General features: G+C 41.1%; 1 protein-coding gene across 1 annotated transcript in view; it reads left to right on the top strand.

Annotated features, from left to right (window-relative positions):
* Positions 1-19762, top strand: part of utp20 (UTP20 small subunit processome component) — a 198488-nt gene that overhangs the window by 64902 nt on the left and 113824 nt on the right. Inside the window, exons 20-22 of the mRNA XM_063057593.1 lie at positions 634-713; positions 8939-9182; positions 14526-14711. Coding sequence (XP_062913663.1) covers positions 634-713; positions 8939-9182; positions 14526-14711 — 510 coding nt within the window. The remainder of the gene's footprint in view (positions 1-633; positions 714-8938; positions 9183-14525; positions 14712-19762) is intronic.

Below are 19762 nucleotides of genomic sequence, written 5' to 3'. Positions count from 1 at the left end.
AAAATACCAAGGAGAGAAAGATGTTGAGAACGTCAATAACTTACATTTATGCAGCTTGTTTCGCACAGCAGAAGATCCCACTGTGTTGCATTGAAAGGTGAACAAAGATTTGAAATCAGAGCAGAGGGAAAGGTTAGGAGGTCTGTTAATTTTGGAGTAGGAGTTGGGTGGTTGTGACCTGAAACATGGTCAAAGAAGAAAGATTTAGCAAGTGATGAAAGAGTTTAAATACAAAGAGATTCTGTAGATGCTGGAAATCCAGAGTAACACACAAAACGCTGGAAGATCTCAGCAGGCCAGGCAGCATGGAGAGGAATAAAGAGTCAAAGTTTCAAGCTGAGACCCTTCATCAGGACTGGAAAAGAAGGGGGAGGAAGGCAGAGTAAGGTGTTGGGGTGAGGGGGAAGAGTACAAGTTGATAGGTGAGACCAGCTGAGGGGGAAGTGTGTGGGGAGGAGGGATGGAGTAAGAAGCTGTGAGGGGATAGGTAGGAGAGGTAAAGGGCCGAGGAAGAAGGAATCACCAAGGAACAAATGGTTCAGGTAGAGACACTGAGTGTTTGGTTATGTTTACATTCTGATGATAATGTAAATCACTGTAAATGTTTAGATATTTTGTGCTGTTTCCTTGCAGTTCTCATGCATACGGAATGGAAAATAAGACCTTCTGGCGTATTTACTGTGAACACCTGGATCGGGCAGCTGCTCTTGCTGGTAAGCAAAATGTTCCAGGTTTTTCAGTTGTTTGTGGCATTTGGAATTTTGCACAAGATTGGCTCAGGCAACAGGGGTTGATGGAGTTTCGCAAGGCCACAACACTTCTTATATTGCTCTTCCTTTGAAATACCTTTAAAATTTAGGGGAAATCCCTTTGTATCTTGCATCTTTGAAGTCTGGAGATTAGAGATTTAGAGATTGGCTTTATTTTATAGAACATAGAACATAGAATAGTACAGCACAGTACAGGCCCTTCGGCCCACAATGTTGGGCCGACCCTCAAACCCTGCCTCCCATATAACCCCCCACCTTAAATTCCTCCATATATCTGTCTAGTAGTCTCTTAAACTTCACTAGTGTATCTGCGTCCACCACTGACTCAGGCAGTGCATTCCACGCACCAACCACTCTCTGAGTAAAAAACCTTCCTCTAATATCCCCCTTGAACTTCCCACCCCTTACCTTAAAGCCATGTCCTCTTGTATTGAGCAGTGGTGCATACACATTGAAATATGGAAACATACAGTGAAATGTGTGGCTTTTGTCAACGAGCAACACTCCAAGGATTGTGCTGGGGGTAGTCCACAAATATTGCCACGCTTCCAGCACCAACATAGCATGCCCACAACTCTAACCGTACGTTTTTGGAATGTGGGCGGAAACTGGAATACCCAGAGGAAATCCACATGGAGAACATACAGACTCCCTACAGCTGTGGGAATTGAACCCTGATCAGTGATCACTGGTGTTCTAAGGCATAACGCTAGCCACTACATTGCCATCTGTGTCTGTGTGATATTGAGTTGTTCACCCCACCTCGTCCGAGGACAATTATATTGGCAATGGGAATACCTGCCTTTGTGAGCCATACGTAGAATGTAAAAGCAAATATAAGGGTACACAATTTATAAAGCATTGGTTAGATCACAACTAGAGTACTGTGTGGACCCTAGTACAGCAAGGATATGATAATACTGGACAGGCTGCAGGGGAGATATGCCAGGGTGGTGCGTTTCACTGGACACAGTGCAGAGGAGATATGCCAGGGTGGTGTGTTTCACTGGACACAGTGCAGAGGAGATATGCCAGGGTGGTGTGTTTCACTGGACACAGTGCAGAGGAGCTATGCCAGGGTGGTGCGTTTCACTGGACACAGTGCAGAGGAGCTATGCCAGGGTGGTGTGTTTCACTGGACACAGTGCAGAGGAGATATGCCAGGGTGGTGTGTTTCACTGGACACAGTGCAGAGGAGATATGCCAGGGTGGTGTGTTTCACTGGACACAGTGCAGAGGAGATATGACAGGGTGGTGCATATCACCGGACACAGTGCAGAGGAGATATGCCAGGGTGGTGCGTTTCAGTTATGAGGAGAGGCTGGTTAGGCTGGGTATATTGTCCTGGAACAAAGGAGGCTAAGGCGTCTAATATAGGAGGGCATGGATTTGAATTTTTAATTTCACATATGTTCTTCTAAATATTGGTTGAATTTTTATGTATTTTCATTCTTTAGGTGAGTTCAAGAGCCACAAGAAAATGTAGCTCCATAAAGTATTGGTTGGACCCCAGTACTGGTCACCTCATTACAGGAAGAACGTGGAAGCTTTAGAGAGGGTGCTGAAGAGATTTACCAGGATGCTGCTTGGATTAGAGAGCAGGTTTTATGAGGTTAGGTTGAGTGAGCTAGGGATTTTCTCTCTTTAATGAAGGAGGATGAGAGTTGACTTGATCGAGATGTACAAGATGATAACATCATAAGACATAGCCTAATTTATCATCATGGCTAATTTATTATCCTCTCCACCCCATTCTCCTGCCTTCTCTCCAGAACCTTTGACGACCTCCACTTTAAATATACCCAATGGCCAACTGTGCCAATGAATTCCACAGATTCACTACCCTCTGGCTAAAGCAATAAGAGGCATGGATCAAGTGGAGAGCCAGTCTTTTCCCAGGGCACAAATGGTTAATATGAGCGGAATTAACTTTAGAGTGTTGGTGGGGGGTAGTGTAGAGGGATGTCAGAGGTAGGTTTTTACTCAGAATAGTGGGTGCATGGAATGCACTGCCAGGGGTGGTGGGAGAGGCAGATACATTAGGTACATGTAAAACACTCTTAGATAGGCACATGGATGATAGAAAAATGGAGAGCGATGTAGGAGGGAAGGAGGGGGGACTTCCGGTAGCGCTCATGGAGTGAAGTCGCGTTCTTGACTCGCTCCATTACCTCTGAGTTTTTTTTCTCTATGGTCAGCTATACTTTAATTAACCATTAAGGCATCAACTCTTACAATACTTTGAATTAAACTGAAATCTCCGACAACTGGATGGAACTTAGATCTGCTATGTCTAAGAACGAGAAAGACGGCAAGGATGGTAAACCTCCGGTTAAACCAAAAGCTACGGATCTCCCCCCGACTGAATCACCGGTGACTTTGAAAGCGATATCGGAGTTAATTCAGAGGGAAATTTCAACCTCTGTTAGGGAGATGATTCGTACGGAAATTGCAGGACCTGTTAAAGACCTGATTCATACGGAAATCTCAACTAATTTCCAGAAAATTGCCGATTTAATTGATAAGATGCAAACATGTATTGCGGAACATCAGTCGGCTATATCTGATCTTTAAAAATTCGTGCAACAAAGTGAGCTTAAGATGGGGAAAATCGAAGAAACAATTAACGTTATGAAGAAGAAACTGGACTTTTTGACTTTTAAAAACTCTGACTTGGAATCTAGAATGCGACGGCAGAATTTACGAATGATCGGCGTGAGGGAAGCCGTGGAAGCCAACAATCCCATGAAATATTTCTCTCAACTTTTAAAAGATGCATTCCCTACTGTATTTCCTGACCAACCACCGCTACTGTTTCGTGTTCACAGAATCCCATCATACTCGTCTAGGTCAGATAGACCTAGGCATGTTATTTTACGTTTTCATTATTTTCAAGACAAGGAGAGACTGTTTCGATTCGCTCGATCTAAAGGTTTCATTGATTTTTCGGATCTTAAGTTCCGATTCGTGGAAGATTTCAGTAAACCAATCTGGGACCAACGGGTCCGTTACAGATCCGTGATGTCGGAATTCTATAAGATGGATTTAAGACCAGCGCTGCTGTACCCTGCACGTCTAAGGATTCGCATGTTAGATGGAGCCCTTCGTTTTTTTGATTCTCCATCGGATGCCCAGAGTTATCTGGATCAACTTTCATCTTCAACATCTTAATTGCCTTTTTTTAATTATCTCCGTTGATCGGAGGCTGTGAATTGGTTGGTTTTAACTTTTCTGTGCCCTATTTGGGCAGAAAAGTTTACTTTTGATTTCTTAATATGGCTGCTAAACTTTCTTTTTAACTGCGTCATTTCTTTCTTTTCCCAGGGGATTCTGGGTGGTTACTTCCCTTTTGTCATCTTACGTATTTCCTGTGCGGCCTTAAATTTTGTAGTTTTTTTTAAATTTTATTCTGTTTTGCTTTTTATAATCACTTTATGTTAATAATCCTATTTTTTTTGTTGCTGTGTCTATTCATGAGTTTGAGGTTTATTGTGGTTTTTTTTAATATATATTTTCCGGCTTTTGTTCTGTTCTGTATGTATCTTAATTGAGTTAACTTTTTTTAACTTATTTTTTTACTGTTTTACAATTAGCTGATCTTTTTCATATTTATACCTTTTTTTTAGGGAGCGTATACCGGAAGTCATGGGGGTAGTTTTAGCGCTTGCTTCTTTCTGGCGGGTCTGCTTTAGATTTTGCCTTGGGGTCTTGGGGTGGTGGGTGGTGGGAGGGGCTTCATGTTTTAGTTTGTTTCTCTTTGGGCTATATACATTATTGAAGTACTGGTTGCGTCCTTTTCCCCGGTATCTTTTGTATGTTCTGTTTCCTCTCCGGGTTTGTGGGTCGCGCCTATTGTCAATCCTCCTTGTTGTGGGTTGACTTTAGGATTTATGGAGTCTATTATTAATTTTGTCTCCTGGAATACTAATGGTCTTAATCATCCTATTAAAAGGAAAAAAGTTTTTAAAGTGTTCCGGAGACTTAAAGCACAAATTTTATTTTTACAAGAGACCCATGTACGGAGGGGGGACAGACTACGTTTTTTCAAATTCTGGAAGGAACAACAATTTCATTCGAACTCTAATGCTAAGATTCGAGGCGTCTCTATTTTTATAGATTCCTCAGTTACTTTTATACAACAGGATATTATCTCTGATCCGAATGGTAGATTTTTATTGGTTAGTGGTTTACTATTTAATAAAAAAGTAGTTTTGGTTAATGTTTATGCTCCTAATATGGATTGTCCGGAATTTTATAAATCATTGTTTGATCAGTTTCCGAATTTGAACGAGTTTTCATTGATTTGGGGCGGAGATCTTAATACCTGTTTATCTCCAGCTTTGGACCGTTCGGCTCCTTTACGGACTTTACCTAATAAATCTGCAAATTTGATTAATTTTTTCCTTTCTGATTCTGGGTCGACGGACATTTGGCGTTTTCTGCATCCTCAGGAAAAAGATTTTTCCTTCTTTTCACATGTTCATCATTCCTATTCAAGAATTGATTATTTTTTCATTGATTCTCGTCTCATTCCTTCAGTGATTAAATGTGATTATGATTCTATAACCATTTCGGATCATGCTCCACTTAAGCTTTCTATTAAAATTATGGCCAATATACCAAACAATAGACAATGGCGTTTTAATTCGCTGTTGCTTCAGGACTCGGACTTTGTTAATTTTATGAATGAACAGATTGAGCTTTTTTTTACAATTAACTATACAGAAGATATTTCGGTTAACAGTCTTTGGGACACTTTTAAAGCCTATATTCGGGGTCAGATTATTTCGTATTCCGTTGCTTTGAGGAAGAAACAGAAGCAGGAGGAGATGGCAATTGTGGACAAGATTAAAGAAATTGATAAGAAATATGTTATGGCTCCTTCTGAGGAGCTATACAAACAAAGAACTGAACTTCAAATGGAACACAGTTTACTACTCTCGTCCTCGATTGTAAACCAATTAAAGAAAACAAGAAGTGATTTTTATGTTCACAGTGATAAAATTGGCAAGCTGCTGGCTAATCAATTGAAATCTAATTATGTTAAATCTCAAATCAATCAGATTTATAACCAAAATGATCGATTGATATTGGATCATGTGGGGATTAATCAAACCTTTTGTGATTTTTATTCTTCTTTATATCAATCAGAGTCTCCTCGAGATTCTAAATATATGAATGATTTTTTAGATAAGTTAGACTTCCCTCAGATTTCACGGGATATGTCTTCTTTATTAGATACTTCCATTACAATGGATGAGATTAAGAATGTTATTTTTTCTATGAATCTGGGGAAAGCTCCTGGCCCTGATGGATTTACCGTTGAATTTTATAAATGTTTTGCTTCTTTATTGATTCCTTGGCTCTATAAGGTTTTTGAGGCTTCTTTGAAACTTGGTAAACTTCCGGAATCTTTTAATAGAGCATCAATTTCTTTAATACTAAAGAAGGATAAAGACCCTGCTCAATGTGCATCTTATAGACCAATATCTTTATTAAATGTTGATTCTAAAGTTTTTTCTAAGTTATTAGCAAATAGACTAGAAAAAGTACTTCCTTCTATTATTTCGGAAGACCAAACGGGTTTTATTAAAGGTCGTTACTCTTTTTATAATATTCGTACATTGTTAAATATCGTTTATACTCCCTCACAAAATGTTCCTGAGTGTGTTATTTCTTTAGATGCCGAGAAAGCTTTTGATAGAGTAGAATGGCCTTATTTATTTAAGGTGCTTGAAATGTTTAATTTTAGCTTGAAATTTATATCCTGGATTAAACTGTTATATTATTCCCCTGTAGCCTCGGTTCGTACTAACTCTTTAAACTCACCTTTTTTTCCTCTCTTTCGTGGTACTCGACAAGGCTGTCCTCTTAGTCCCCTATTATTTGATATTGCATTAGAACCTCTTGCAATTGCTATTCGAGAATCTTCAAATATTACTGGGATAACTCGGGGATTAAAGTCCCATAAATTATCACTCTATGCTGATGATTTACTTTTATATATTTCTAATCCTGAGAGATCCATTCCTGCTGTTTTAGAGTTATTAGCACAATTTGGTCTTTTCTCAGGTTATAAATTAAATCTTAGTAAGAGTGAACTTTTTCCGATTAATAAACATCTTCCCTTATATTATAAATTTCCATTTAAATTGATTAATAATTACTTTTCATATCTTGGGATTAAAATTACTTGTAAACATAAAGATTTATTTAAGACTAACTTTTTACCATTAATAGACCATATTACTCAACTTTCATCTAAATGGTTTCCCTTATATTTAACTTTGATTGGTCGTATTAATGCAGTTAAGATGTTTTTTTTGCCAAAATTTTTATATGTGTTTCAGGCATTACCAATTTTCGTTCCTAAATCTTTTTTTGATAAAGTTGACTCTAAAATTTCTTCATTTATTTGGCAGAATAAGAATCCGAGACTGGGTAAAATACATTTACAGAAAGCTAAGAGAGATGGAGGTTTAGCATTACCTAATTTTAGATTTTATTATTGGGCTATTAATATTCGACATATGAAATTTTGGTTACTTGACCGGGACATACTATCTATTCCTAAATGGGTAGCATTGGAATTACAATCTGTTCAGGGTTATACACTTGGTTCTATTTTAGGTTCCTCTCTTCCTTTTGATTCGAAACGCCTTAAGCAGGTCTCTAACCCGATAGTTAAATATGCTTTGCGCATTTGGTTTCAATTCAGAAAATTTTTTGATCTTAATCAATTCGGGTTAGCGATGCCTATTTTAGGTAACATATTTTTTCCTCCCTCTTTTACGGATCGCGCTTTTCAAACTTGGAAGACTAAGGGTATTTTACGGTTTTTGGATTTATTTTTAGATGGTTCCCTTATGTCTTTTGAACAATTATCTAATAAATATAACTTATCAAGAATACATTTTTTTAGATATTTACAAGTTAGAAATTTCTTAAGTACTATACTTTCTTCCTTTCCAATGCTCCCTCCTATATATATTTTAGATTCGATAATTAACCTTAATCCATGTCAGAAAGGTGCATCGGCTATGATTTATAATATTATTATGAAACTTAGGAAAGCTCCATTTGATAAGATTAGGGTAGATTGGGAACAGGAATTGGGGCTTACCATTTCTGTGGATGATTGGGGGCAGATTTTACAATTAGTTAATACTTCCTCTATTTGTGCTAAACATTCCCTAATTCAATTTAAAGTGGTTCATAGAGCATATATGTCCAAAGATAAGTTAGCGCGTTTTTACTCGCATATTAATCCTTTCTGTGATAGATGTTCGGGGCAGATAGCCTCTTTAACTCATATGTTTTGGTCTTGCCCTACTTTGGAAACTTTTTGGAGAGATATTTTCAATATTATTTCTAAGGTATTAAATATAGATATCTCTCCTCACCCTATTACTGCTATCTTTGGACTACCTAAAATTTCTACTAATCTTTCCCCTTCAGCCCGTAGAATGATTGCATTTCTTACTTTAATGGCGAAAAGATGTATTTTACAACATTGGAAAGAGCTTAATGCTCCAACTACCTTTTTTTGGTTTTCTCAGACGATTTTATGTTTGAATTTGGAGAAAATTAGAAGTAACCTTTATGATTCTTCATTTAAATTTGAACAGATTTGGGGACCTTTTATTCGATATTTTCATTTAATGTAATATTTACCCTTCTTGTTTTTTTTTCACTGTTTTAATGGAGGTCGGGATTGAGGACGTGATTTTAAGTTTAACTCTGTTTGGTTTCAAGTTAGCCCATTGCTTTGCCTTGCTTTTAGTTAGTTGCACGGTGGGTTTTTTTTTGGGGGTTTTTTTTTCTTTTTTTCCATTGATATATATAAAATTTAGTAAACTATTATGTTATCTTGGTTTCTTATGCTTAAATTACATTGTAGTATTTTCTTTTTGGTATTGTTATCTTTTGGAATTTTATTATACTTTAACATTGTATTAATGTTTATATGGCTTACCTTTTTTGTATACTTACTCAATAAAAAGATTTAAAAAGAAAGAAAGAAAGGAGGGAAGGATTAGATTGATCTTAGGGTAGGTTAAATGTCGGCACAATATTGTGGGTCATAGGGCCTATACCGTGTTTCATGTTCTGAATGTAACTTATTTGCTTTCATTTAACATAAGCATGTTGCTTCTCTTTCTTTAAAGAGAAAGAATTAAAACGTGAATTGGAAGATGAGCGGAAGGCAAGTGTCACCCTAAACTCGGCGAGCATTGCGACTAGTCGTGTGAGAGGATTATACCAGAGTCAACTCCATTTGGCAACCAAACCCAGTGAGCGAACGGATCACACCAACTTCCGGTTCTTGCTGTGGAAAGCCATGTGCAGCTTTGCCGATAGGGTGGAACCTCGGTCAAAGGAGCTCTCGCCTTTACTCTTCAGATTCATTAAGTAAGTCAGCTTAAGGGTGAAAGGTTTGGTAAACGTGCTGCCATTGTGCTGGTTGGGTTATCCTTTAGTTCAAAGTAAATTGATTATCAAAGTAAAAATATGTCACCACATACAACCCTGTGATTCATTTTCTGTGGGCACTCACAGTAAATACAAAGAAACACAATAGAATGAATGAAAGACTGCACCCAACAAGACAGACAACAAATTTGTAGAAGACAACAAACTGTGCAAATACAGTACAAAAAGGAAAAAAATACAGAATAATAAATAACATCAAGAACATGAGATGGAGAGTTCTTGAAGGTGACTCCAAAGGCTCTGGGAACATTTCAGTGCTGAGGTGACTGAAATTGTCACCTCTGGTTGAAGAGCCTGATGGTTATACCCTGGTGGTGTGGGACTTGAGGCTCCTGATGGCAGCAGTGAGAAAGCTTTCCGTAAGAACCATGAGCACTCCGATTGTTTAGTGGTGGTGACGGTGTGAAGATAGAGTATGTTGGACTGTTAGTGGTCACTGGAGTAGTTTATCCAGGGGTTGAAAAGTCAGTCATGCATGGCAGGCCCTGAAACTGAGGTTGTCACGTTGTTGTACAACCCCGGTTCCTCTCCTACAGGGAAGGTACTCTGTGTCTGTCACCACATCTTAGAATCAGAATCAGGTTTATTGTCAACAGCATATGTCGTGAAATCTATTGCGGTACAATGCAATAGATAATAATAGAGAAAAAAAACATGAATTACAGGAAATATATAGATAGGTATAGATATTAAATAAATAACACAAAAATAGTAGTGAGGTAGTGTTCAAGGGTTCAATGTCCATTCAGAAATCAGATGGCAGAGGAGAAGAAGCTGTTCCTGAATCGCTGAGTGTGTGTCTTCAGGCTCCTTCCTCATGGTAACAATAAGAAGAGGGTATGTCCTGAGTGATGGGAGTCGCTAATGATGGATGCCTCCTTTTCGAGGCATCGCTGCTTATAATTTCAGCTTCACGCTGATTGATGTGTAATGAATAATAATCATATATAATTTGCCTATTGTAAAAGGGACAATGTAAAACTTAAAAGAGATTCTGCAGATGCTGCAAATCCAGAGTAACAGGCACATAATGCTGGAGGAACTCAGCAGGTCAGGCAGCATCCATGGAGAGGAGTAAACAGTCGACATTTTGGGCTGAGACCGTTCACCAGGACTGGAAAGGAAGGAATAAAAAGGTGAGGTGAGTGGAAGGAGGACAAGCAAGAAAGGGTTAGGTGAAGCCAGGTGGGCTGGGGATCAGTAAAACTTACATTTCTCCAGCATAATTGCATTCATCCAGGACAAGGAGAGTGGTAGGCAATTTGCAGGAAGGTGGCTGTGACCCCTATCAGTTTCAGTGATGCTGATTGAATTGGTTTATTATTGTCACATGTACCAAGGCATATTGGAAGCCCCTTTCCTTTCCATTCCTGAAGAAGGGTCTCGGCCTGAAATGTTGACTGTTTGTCTCCCTCCGTAGATGCTGCCTGACTCGCTGAGCTCCTCCAGCATTTTGTGAGTTAGTAAAAATGTACAGCATCTGCAGTATCTCTTGTGTTTTGTCTTGCATACTCTTCATATGGGTCAGATCATTACACAGTGCATTCAGGTAGAACAATGTGAAACAATAACAGAATGCAGAATAAAGTGTAGCAGCTACACAGAAAGTGTGGACAGTAAAGGGCAAGATCATGATGAGGTAATTATGGATCAAGAGTCCGTCTTATCAAACTACACTTAGTGGTCACTGTTGTGGTCTTCTGCTGCTGTAGCCCATCCACTTCAAGATTTGACATGTTGTACGTTCAGAGATGCTCTTCTGCACACCACTGTTGTAACATGTAGTTATCTGAGTTATTGTCTCCTTCCCGTCGGCTTGAACCAGTCTGGCCATTCTCCTCTGACCTCTCTCATTAACGAGGCATTTTCACCCACAGAACTGCTGCTCTGGATGTTTGCTTCTCACACCATTCTCTGTAAATTCTAAGATACTATTGTGAGTGAAAATCCCAGGAGATCAGCAGTTTCTGAGACACTCAAACCACCCCATCTGATACCAACCATCATTCCATGGTCAAAGTCACTTAGATGACATTTTCCCCCGTTCTGATGTTTCGTCTGAACAACAACTGAACCTCTTGACCATGTTTGCATGCTTTTCTGCATTGAGTTGCTGCCACAAGATCAGCTGATTAGATATTTTCATTGATGCGCAGGTGTCACAGGTGTAACAGTGGACACTGAGTGTAGTCCCACTGCTTACTGCACTGAGGAGTAAGTATTGAGCAGACTGAGTTCCTCCGTGGGTCGGGGTCAGCCGTGGACGTTGCATCCTAGCTGCCTACGTGTCGATATGCAAGCCAGGGCAGGATGATCTGCAGAGCAAACTGTTGGCCGTGCAGCTGGCTCTCCCTCCCCCTCACCACGCAGCTGATGAATCCAAACGAACATCAGAGATCGATACAGTTTGTCACCAGCAGCGTCGCAGGAGTTGTTCAGTCAGATTTCAACTCAATGTAAGACTCCCTTAGGGACTCCACTTCCAGATTTTTGCACAGGATTTACTCCCAAAGCCTTTCCCTTGAGTGGGTAGAGCCGCAAGGCAGTGGAGATTTGAGATCAGAGCTTTTCTTCTCAGTGAGCTGCCATCCACGGCTGACGAGCCCCATCTGCCTGAAGCAACCGGCTGTAAGGAGCCAGCTGCAGCCTTTGCCCCTTCTGTAAGTAGATACGGTTCCACTGGGTTCAGTAGTTTAACCACTTGTGAAGTGCAGGAGCTGGAGTTGGTTGTCAGAGACTGTTTGAGACGCATGCTATTGGGAGCATTTACTAGGTAGTGGGAGCTCATCCTCCCCCCCCCCCCCCGCCCCACTACCACCAGTTCTGTCACCCTGTCCCTGACCTTGACTCCCTGACAGAACAGCAGGGAGAATACCCCGGGTCAACTTCACCTAAAGGCACCGCCATTTGATGTTTTGTGTAAAAGGAGCTTCTTTGCCCCTGTCCCTCTGATGGACTGCCATCTTGGGACCGGTGCCCAAGTTTAAACGAGCACTCAGCTTAGCAGCTGTGTTACAGTGAGAGTGCCCACCACAGCATGGCTGGCATTTCATGTCAGCAACATTGCACACTGTGTCACTCATTGGAATTGGTTTATCATGTCACACATAATGAGAGACTGTGAAAAACTTGCCCATGTTTACTTAGTTATTGAGGTACATTGTGGAGCAGGCCCTTTTGAGCCGTGCTGCCCAGCAACCCCCCAATTTAACCGTAGCCTAATCGCAGGATAAATTACAATGACCAATTAACTTACTAACAGCTATGTCTCTGGACTGTGGGAGGAAACCGGAGCACCCAGAGGAAACCCATGTGGTTCACAGAGAGAACGTACCGGCTCCTTATAGAGGACATTGGAATTGAACTCCAGGCTCTGACACCCTGAACTGTAATAGCATTCAGCTATCTGCTATGCTGCCATAACACCCATATAGATCACTTTGTAAAACATTGCATTGAGGTAGTACAAGGGAAAATAATAAGAATGCAGAAACTGTTGACGTTTCAGGCTGAGATCCATCATCACGTGCTGAAGAAGTGTTTCTGCCTAAGACATTAACTGTTTATTCATTTCCTGACCTGCTGAATTTCTCCAGCATTTTCTGTGTGTTGCTCTGGATTTCCAACATCTGCAGACTCTCTTGTGTTTGAGAATGCAGAATATAGTATTACAGTTGCAGAGAAAGTGTAGTTCAGGTAGATGACAAGGTGAAAGGTCATAACGAGGTAGATTGTGAGGTCAAGAGTACGTCTTATGATAAATTGAAGTGCAGAGTTGAATTGCTGACCGTAAATTGGGCATTTCCCAGGGTGGAAGTGGCAAATACGAGGGGGCATAATTTTAATTTGATTGGAGGAAAGTATAGGGGGAGAGGCCTGAGGTAAATTTTTTACATGAAGAGTTGTGGATGCGTGGAATGCCCTGCCAGGGGTGGTGGTAGAGGCAGATACATTACGGACATTTAAGAGACTCTTAGGTAGGCACGTGGATTAAAGTAAAGTGGAGGGCTATGGGACAAGGAAGGGTTAGAGTAGGTTAAAAGGTCACAGAGTTGTAGTGCATTACAGCACAGAAACAGGCCCTTTGGCCCATATAGTCCTTGCCAAACTGTTATTCCCATCGGACTGCACCTGGGCCCTGGCCCTCCTCATCCCTCCCATACCTCTACCTATCGAAGCTTCTCTTCAGTGTTGCAATCATGTCAGACATGAAACACTAGCAGCTTTTGTCAACTAATTAGAAAGCATAAATCAGGTGTATGGAGAGAGGCCAGTGGAAAGGGATCACTGTTGCATATTGTTGGCCTGGACTTGATGGGCAGACTGGTCTCCAGTCTGTGAATTCTGTGAAATTCATGTGCACACACAAGGTGTTTTGGTAGTGATATCAGCAGCAATGGTACTTGTGCTAAGTAACACACACAAAATGCTGGAGGAACTTGGTGGTTTAGGCAGTATCTATAGAAATGAATAAACAGTCGACATTTTGGGCCGAGACCCTTCATCAGGACTGGACTTGGCCCTAAATGTTAACTTTCTATTCCGCTCCAGAGATGCTGCCTGACCTGCTGAGTTCCTCCAGCATTTTGTGTGTGTTCCTCCAGATTTCCAACATCTGTAGAACCTCATGAATATTTTTGCTAATTTTGTTTAATCACCAGAAATGCACCTGACTACATCTGGATTTTTTAGGTAGTCACATGCGGGTAATGATTAACTCACAGGGCATCAACATAGGAATGGAATTAGGCCATTCGGCCCATCGATCTAAGACAATAAACTTCAGAATCAAGTTTAATATCACTGGCAAGTGTCATAATAAAAAAAACCTATATAACAAGAAATATATATACTTAAGTAGTACAAAAAGAGAGGAAAAGGCAGTGAGGTAGTGTTTGGGGTTTATTGTCCATTCAGAAATTTGATGGTGGAGAGGAAGAAGCTGTTTCTGAAGTGTGTTTGGCTGTTCAGGGCTCTCCATCGGGACGAGTTCCTCCAGCTGGCCTCCTCCTTGGTGGTAGCAATGAGAAGAGGGCATGGCCTGGGTGATGGGGTCCTTAATGATGGATACCACCTTTCTGAGGCATCCCCTTTCGAAAGAGTCCTGGATGCTGGGGAGGCTGGTGCCCATGATGGAGCTGGCTGAGTTTTCAACCCGCTGCAGCTTTTTCTGATCCCTTCATTCCAGATGATGAACTTAAACTTGAGTTGGAAAGGCATTGATGTCAGACACCAGTAAATAACCTGTCCTCTCTCATTTAGCAACGAATATTATCCAGCGGATTTAATGGTAGCTCCCACTGAGGACATCAGAAAGAAGAAATGCACTGATGACAAGAGAGCAGTTATTGAGTCCGAAGACGGGGTCTTTGATGATGGCGAGGGGATAACGATACCTGCAGACCACAGGATTGCTGTGGAGAAAAAGCCCAGGAGAGCGGCTGTAAAGTAAGTACATTCAGTGGGACTCCCGTCCTCTGACACCAACTCTGCTGCTTGTCATATTCTTGTGTTTTTCAGAATTCGAATCGAGATTATTGTCACTGACATCTCACAGCTGCTCTCATCAATCCCAGGAGAAGAGCTTCACCATTTTAAAAAGTGTATTTTCACACCTCTTCATGTCCTTGCTCTTAGCTGTGGTTGTAGTCTTCAACTTCGGTTCTGGCCTCCCAATCATGGAACATGGGACAGTACAGCATAGGAACAAGCCTTTCAGCGCACCTTGTCTGTGCTAACCACAATACTAAATTAAACATCCCGTCTCTGCAAGCCGATAGGGTTGTTGAGAGGACGTATGGAGTGCTAGCCTTCATTAGTTGGAGGATTCAGTCTGAGAGCCGTGAGATAATGTTGCAGCTCTATAGAACTCTGGTCAGACCACATTTGGTGTATTGTGTTCATTTCTGATCACCTCATTATAGGAAGGATGTGGAAGCTTTAGAGAGGGTGCAGGGGAGATTTACCAGGATGCTGCCTGAATTAGATAGCATGTCTTAAGAGGATAGGTTAAGCAAGCTAGGGCTTTTCTCTTTGGAGTGAAGGAGGATTAGAGGTGAACAAGGTGATAAGAGGCATAGAGCAAGTTGACAACCAGAGGCTAATACGAGGGGCATAGTTTTAAAGTGATTGGAGGAAAGTATTGGGAGGATGCCAGAGGTAGGTTTTTTACACAGGGAGTGGTGGGTGTGTGGATTACGTTGCCAGGAATGCTGGTAGAGGCAGGCACATTAGGGACGTTTAAAAGACTCTTAAATAGACACTTGAATGGAAGAAAAATGGAGGGCTAAGTGGGAAAGAAGGGTTAGATTGATCTCAGAGTAGGTTAAAAGTTTGGCATCACATTGTGGGCTGAAGGGCCTGGACTGTGCTGTTCTTCTCTGCCTCCATCTCCACTTTAAGGAGTTCTTCGATACCGAGAGGTTTAGTGTCATTTATCTTGTTGATGTTAATCTTCTTGTGAAATGTCTCGGGGCATCATACACAAGTGCAGGTTGTTGTATTTAATTGTGTTTCTGTGAGCAGCTCTTTGCATTTCTGATGCAACTGCACTTTTGTCGCCATTTTGATGGCCTCAGCACATTCCAAAGCCCAAATAAATTATTTTTGAATTGCTATTTCATGGACTAGCAGAACAGCAAATTAGCATTCAAAGACAGTGAAATGAGCTTCAAGATTGTTTAATATGATTTCCTATACACAAGTGTAAAGGAGAATGAAATAATTGTTACTCCGTCACAAAAAAACAATAAGGTAAAGAAACAATAATAAAAAAATACAATAAATATGGATACGCAAGAAAGCTTATATGCCCAAATTGATTTTGTGTTCATAAAGTGACACTACACACAGGAATGTTTGTACATAAGGTGACCGACTGACAGAAAATGATAAAGTAGTGGTGGTTGGGGGTGTGGAGGGGTGCGTTAGTGGGTGGAGGTGTTGATCAGACTTGCTGCTTGGGGAAAGTAACTGTTCCTAGTCTGGTAGTCCTGGCATGGATGCTACGTAGCTTCCTCCCTGATGGGGGAAGGACAAACAGTCCATGAACAGGGTTCTGGGATCCTTCATGATGTTACTGGTGCTGGTGATGTGTTGGGCAGTTTTGACTACTTGTTACAGAGCCTTCATGTTCACCACAGTGCAGTGTCTGTACCAAGCCATTTGTCCCTCTGTGCCCATGCTGACCAAGTAAAGATTGGTTTTATTTGTCACATGTACATCAAAGCATGCAGTGAAATGCATTGTTTGAATCAGTGACTGACCCAGTCCGAGGATGACTTATTTGTTTTTTTATCTGGAGATATGGTGTGGATCAAGTCCTTCCAGCCCAGTGAGTCATAACACCCAGCAACCCACCCATTGAACCCTAGCCTAATTACAGGACAATTTACAATGACAAATTAACTTACTAACTGGTCCGTCTTTGGACTGAACACCCAGTGGAAACCCACAGCTTCATGGGGTGGATGTCCAACTGTTGGAGATGGTGTCAGTATTGTACTCTAAACTCCGATGCCCCGGGATGTCATACTAAGCACTACTCTACCGTGGCACCCCTCATCTCTGTGGGCAGCCTGCTATATTAATCCTGTTCGGGGCTAGAAACAGAGTTAAAATTCCTTGTCAATGAAAAGCACTTTTTCCAGAAGTGCTTTATATTTGTTTTAAATTTATTCCCTTGACTGAACTTTGGCGCTGTCTTCCTGCACTTCAAACACATGAGGTTTTGCCACTTGGGATGCTGCCGAAGACTTGCATGTCAGAATCAAATCACTGACGTATGATGTGAACTTTGTTTTACAGCAGCAGCGCAATGCAAACATAACAATCTTGTAGGGGTGGCAGACAGGCAGATACGTTCACGCCATTTATGAGACTCTTAGATAGGCACATGGATTAAAGAAAAATGGAGGGCTCTGTGGGAGGGTACACCCTTTCCAATTTAATGACATCCTTCTGATTGCAGACAATCAAAACTGAACGCAATACTCTTAGGTGCAGCCTCACCAGTGCCCTATACAACTACAACTTTTATACTGAGTGCCCTGACGGTGAAGGCCAGCATGTCATATGCCTTCTTCACCACCCTGTCCATCAGTGAGTTATCTACTTGTACTTCAAAGTTCCTCTGATCTATATATTGCCCAGGGCCATGCCAATCACTGTGAGTGTCCTGTTGAATTTATATGAAGTGATGCTGGTTTTAAACCCTACACATATTGTAGGCAGATTCTTATAAATTCCTTCAAATGAGTTACTGGTAACTCTGGAGACACTCATCATCCTTGTAGTTTTAGCGAGGAATAGTTTGAAATAATCCAAGCCAACTTTCTATGCACGCTTCTAATAAAGTCACGTGTAGTTTTGTTCATAGAATGTAGAACAATGTAGACCCTTCGCTGCACCCCTCCCCAACCTTGGCCTTGGATGCAGTGCCAACTTTTAACCTATTCCAAGATCAGTCTAACCTTTCCCTCCCATGTAGTCCTCATTTTTCTGTCATCCATGTTCCTTTCTAAGAGCTACTTAAATGCTCCTAATATATCTGCCTCTACCACCACCCGTTTCATGCACCCACCACTTTCGGTTTAACAAAAACTAACCTCTGACATGCTCCTATACTTCCCTCCAATCACCATAAAATAATCAGAATCAGGTTTAATTTTACCGGCATATTAGATTAGATTATGAGGACACAGAGTCCTCTTTTATTGTCATTTAGTAATGCATGCATTAAGAAATGATGCAATATTTTTCCAGAACGATATCACAGAAACACATGACAAATCAATTTAAAAACTGACAAAAACAACATAATTATAACATATAGTTACAACAGTGCAAAGCAATACTGTAATTTGATAAGAACAGACCATGGGCATGGTAAAAGTCTCAAAGTCTCTTGAAAGTCCCATCATCTCATGCAGACGGTGAACCACCAATGCCGCAAACTTGCCGATGCAGCATCCTGGAAGCATCCGACCACAGTCCGACTCCGTGTCTGTCCGAGAACTCTGAGCCTCCGACCAGCTCTCCAACACCGAGCATCGAGCACCATCTCTGCCGAGCGCTTCGACCACGGCCCCGGCAACAGGCAATAGGCAAAGCCGAGGATTTGGGGCCTTCCCCTCCGGAGATTCTCGATCGCACAGTAGCAGCGGCAGCGAAGCGGCATTTCAGAAGTTTCTCCAGGTGTTCCTCCGTGCTTCTCACGGCCGTCCCCATCAAATCAGGATTGTGCACGGCCCCCTAGTTAACACATATTGATATCATTGGGAACGGCGGCTCGCGCTGCCATCTTCTCCTCCTCCCTCCATATGTCGTGAAATTTGTTAACTTTACGACAGCAATACAATGACATATGTGATAAATAAATATACAGAAAAAAAATCTGAATTACAGTAGGAATATACATGTCCATTAAATAGTTCAGTTAAAATCAATATTAAAAAAAACAGAAATAAAAAAGTAGTGAGGTAGTGTTCATGGGTTCAATGTCCATTCGGAAGTCGGATGGCAGTGGGGAAGAAGCTGTTCCTGAATCATTGAGTGTGTGCCTTCAGGCTTCTGTCCCTAATGATGGACACCACCTTCCTAAGGCATCGTTCCTTGAAGATGTCTTGGATACTACAGAAGTTCGTACCCAAGATGGAGCTGACTAATTTTACAAGTCTCTGTAACTTGCTTCAATCTTGTGCAGTAGCCCCCACTCCCCCCCCCCCCCCGTACCAGGAAGAGATGCAGCTGGTCAGAATGGTCTTCTTGGTACTTTTGTAGAAGTTTCTGAGTGTTTTAGTTAACAAACCAAATCTCCTCAAACTCTAATGAAATATAACCGCTGTCTTGCCTTCTTTATAGCTGCATCAATATGCTGCGTCCAGGTTAGAACCTCAGAGATATTGACACCAGGCAACTTGAAATTGCTCACTCTCTTCACTTCCAATCCCTCTATGAGGAGTGGTTCTATTCCTTTGTCTTTCCCTTTCTGAAGTCCACAATCAGCTCTTTGATTTTGCTGAGGTTGAATGCAAGGTTGTTGCTGCGACATCACTCAGCTAACCTGTACAACTTGCTCCTGTATGCCCTTTGGTCAACATCTGAAATTCTGCCAGCAATGGTCAGAATCAGAATCAGGTTTATTATCGCCGGCATGTGATGTGAAATTTGTTAACTTAGCAGCAGCAGTTCAATGCAATATATAATCTAGCAGAGAGAGAGAAAAAAAATAAATTAAATAAAACATAATAAATAAACAAGTAAATCAATTATGTATATTGAATAGATTATTTAAAAATTTGCAAAAACAGAAATACTGTATATTTTTTAAAAAGTGAGGTAGTGTCCAAAACTTCAAAGTCCATTCAGGAATTGGATGGCAGAGGGGAAGAAGCTATTCCTGAATCACTGAGTGTGTGCCTTCAGGCTTCTGTTTCTCCTACCTGATGGTAACAGTGAGAAAAGGGCATGCCTTGGGTGCTGCAGGTCTTAATAATGAA

The sequence above is a fragment of the Mobula hypostoma genome, chromosome 9 (genome assembly GCF_963921235.1).
Source record: "Mobula hypostoma chromosome 9, sMobHyp1.1, whole genome shotgun sequence".
Taxonomy (NCBI): domain Eukaryota; kingdom Metazoa; phylum Chordata; class Chondrichthyes; order Myliobatiformes; family Myliobatidae; genus Mobula; species Mobula hypostoma.
Note: the sequence above shows the minus strand (reverse complement) of the source record. Positions and strands in the feature narration are given on the sequence as shown.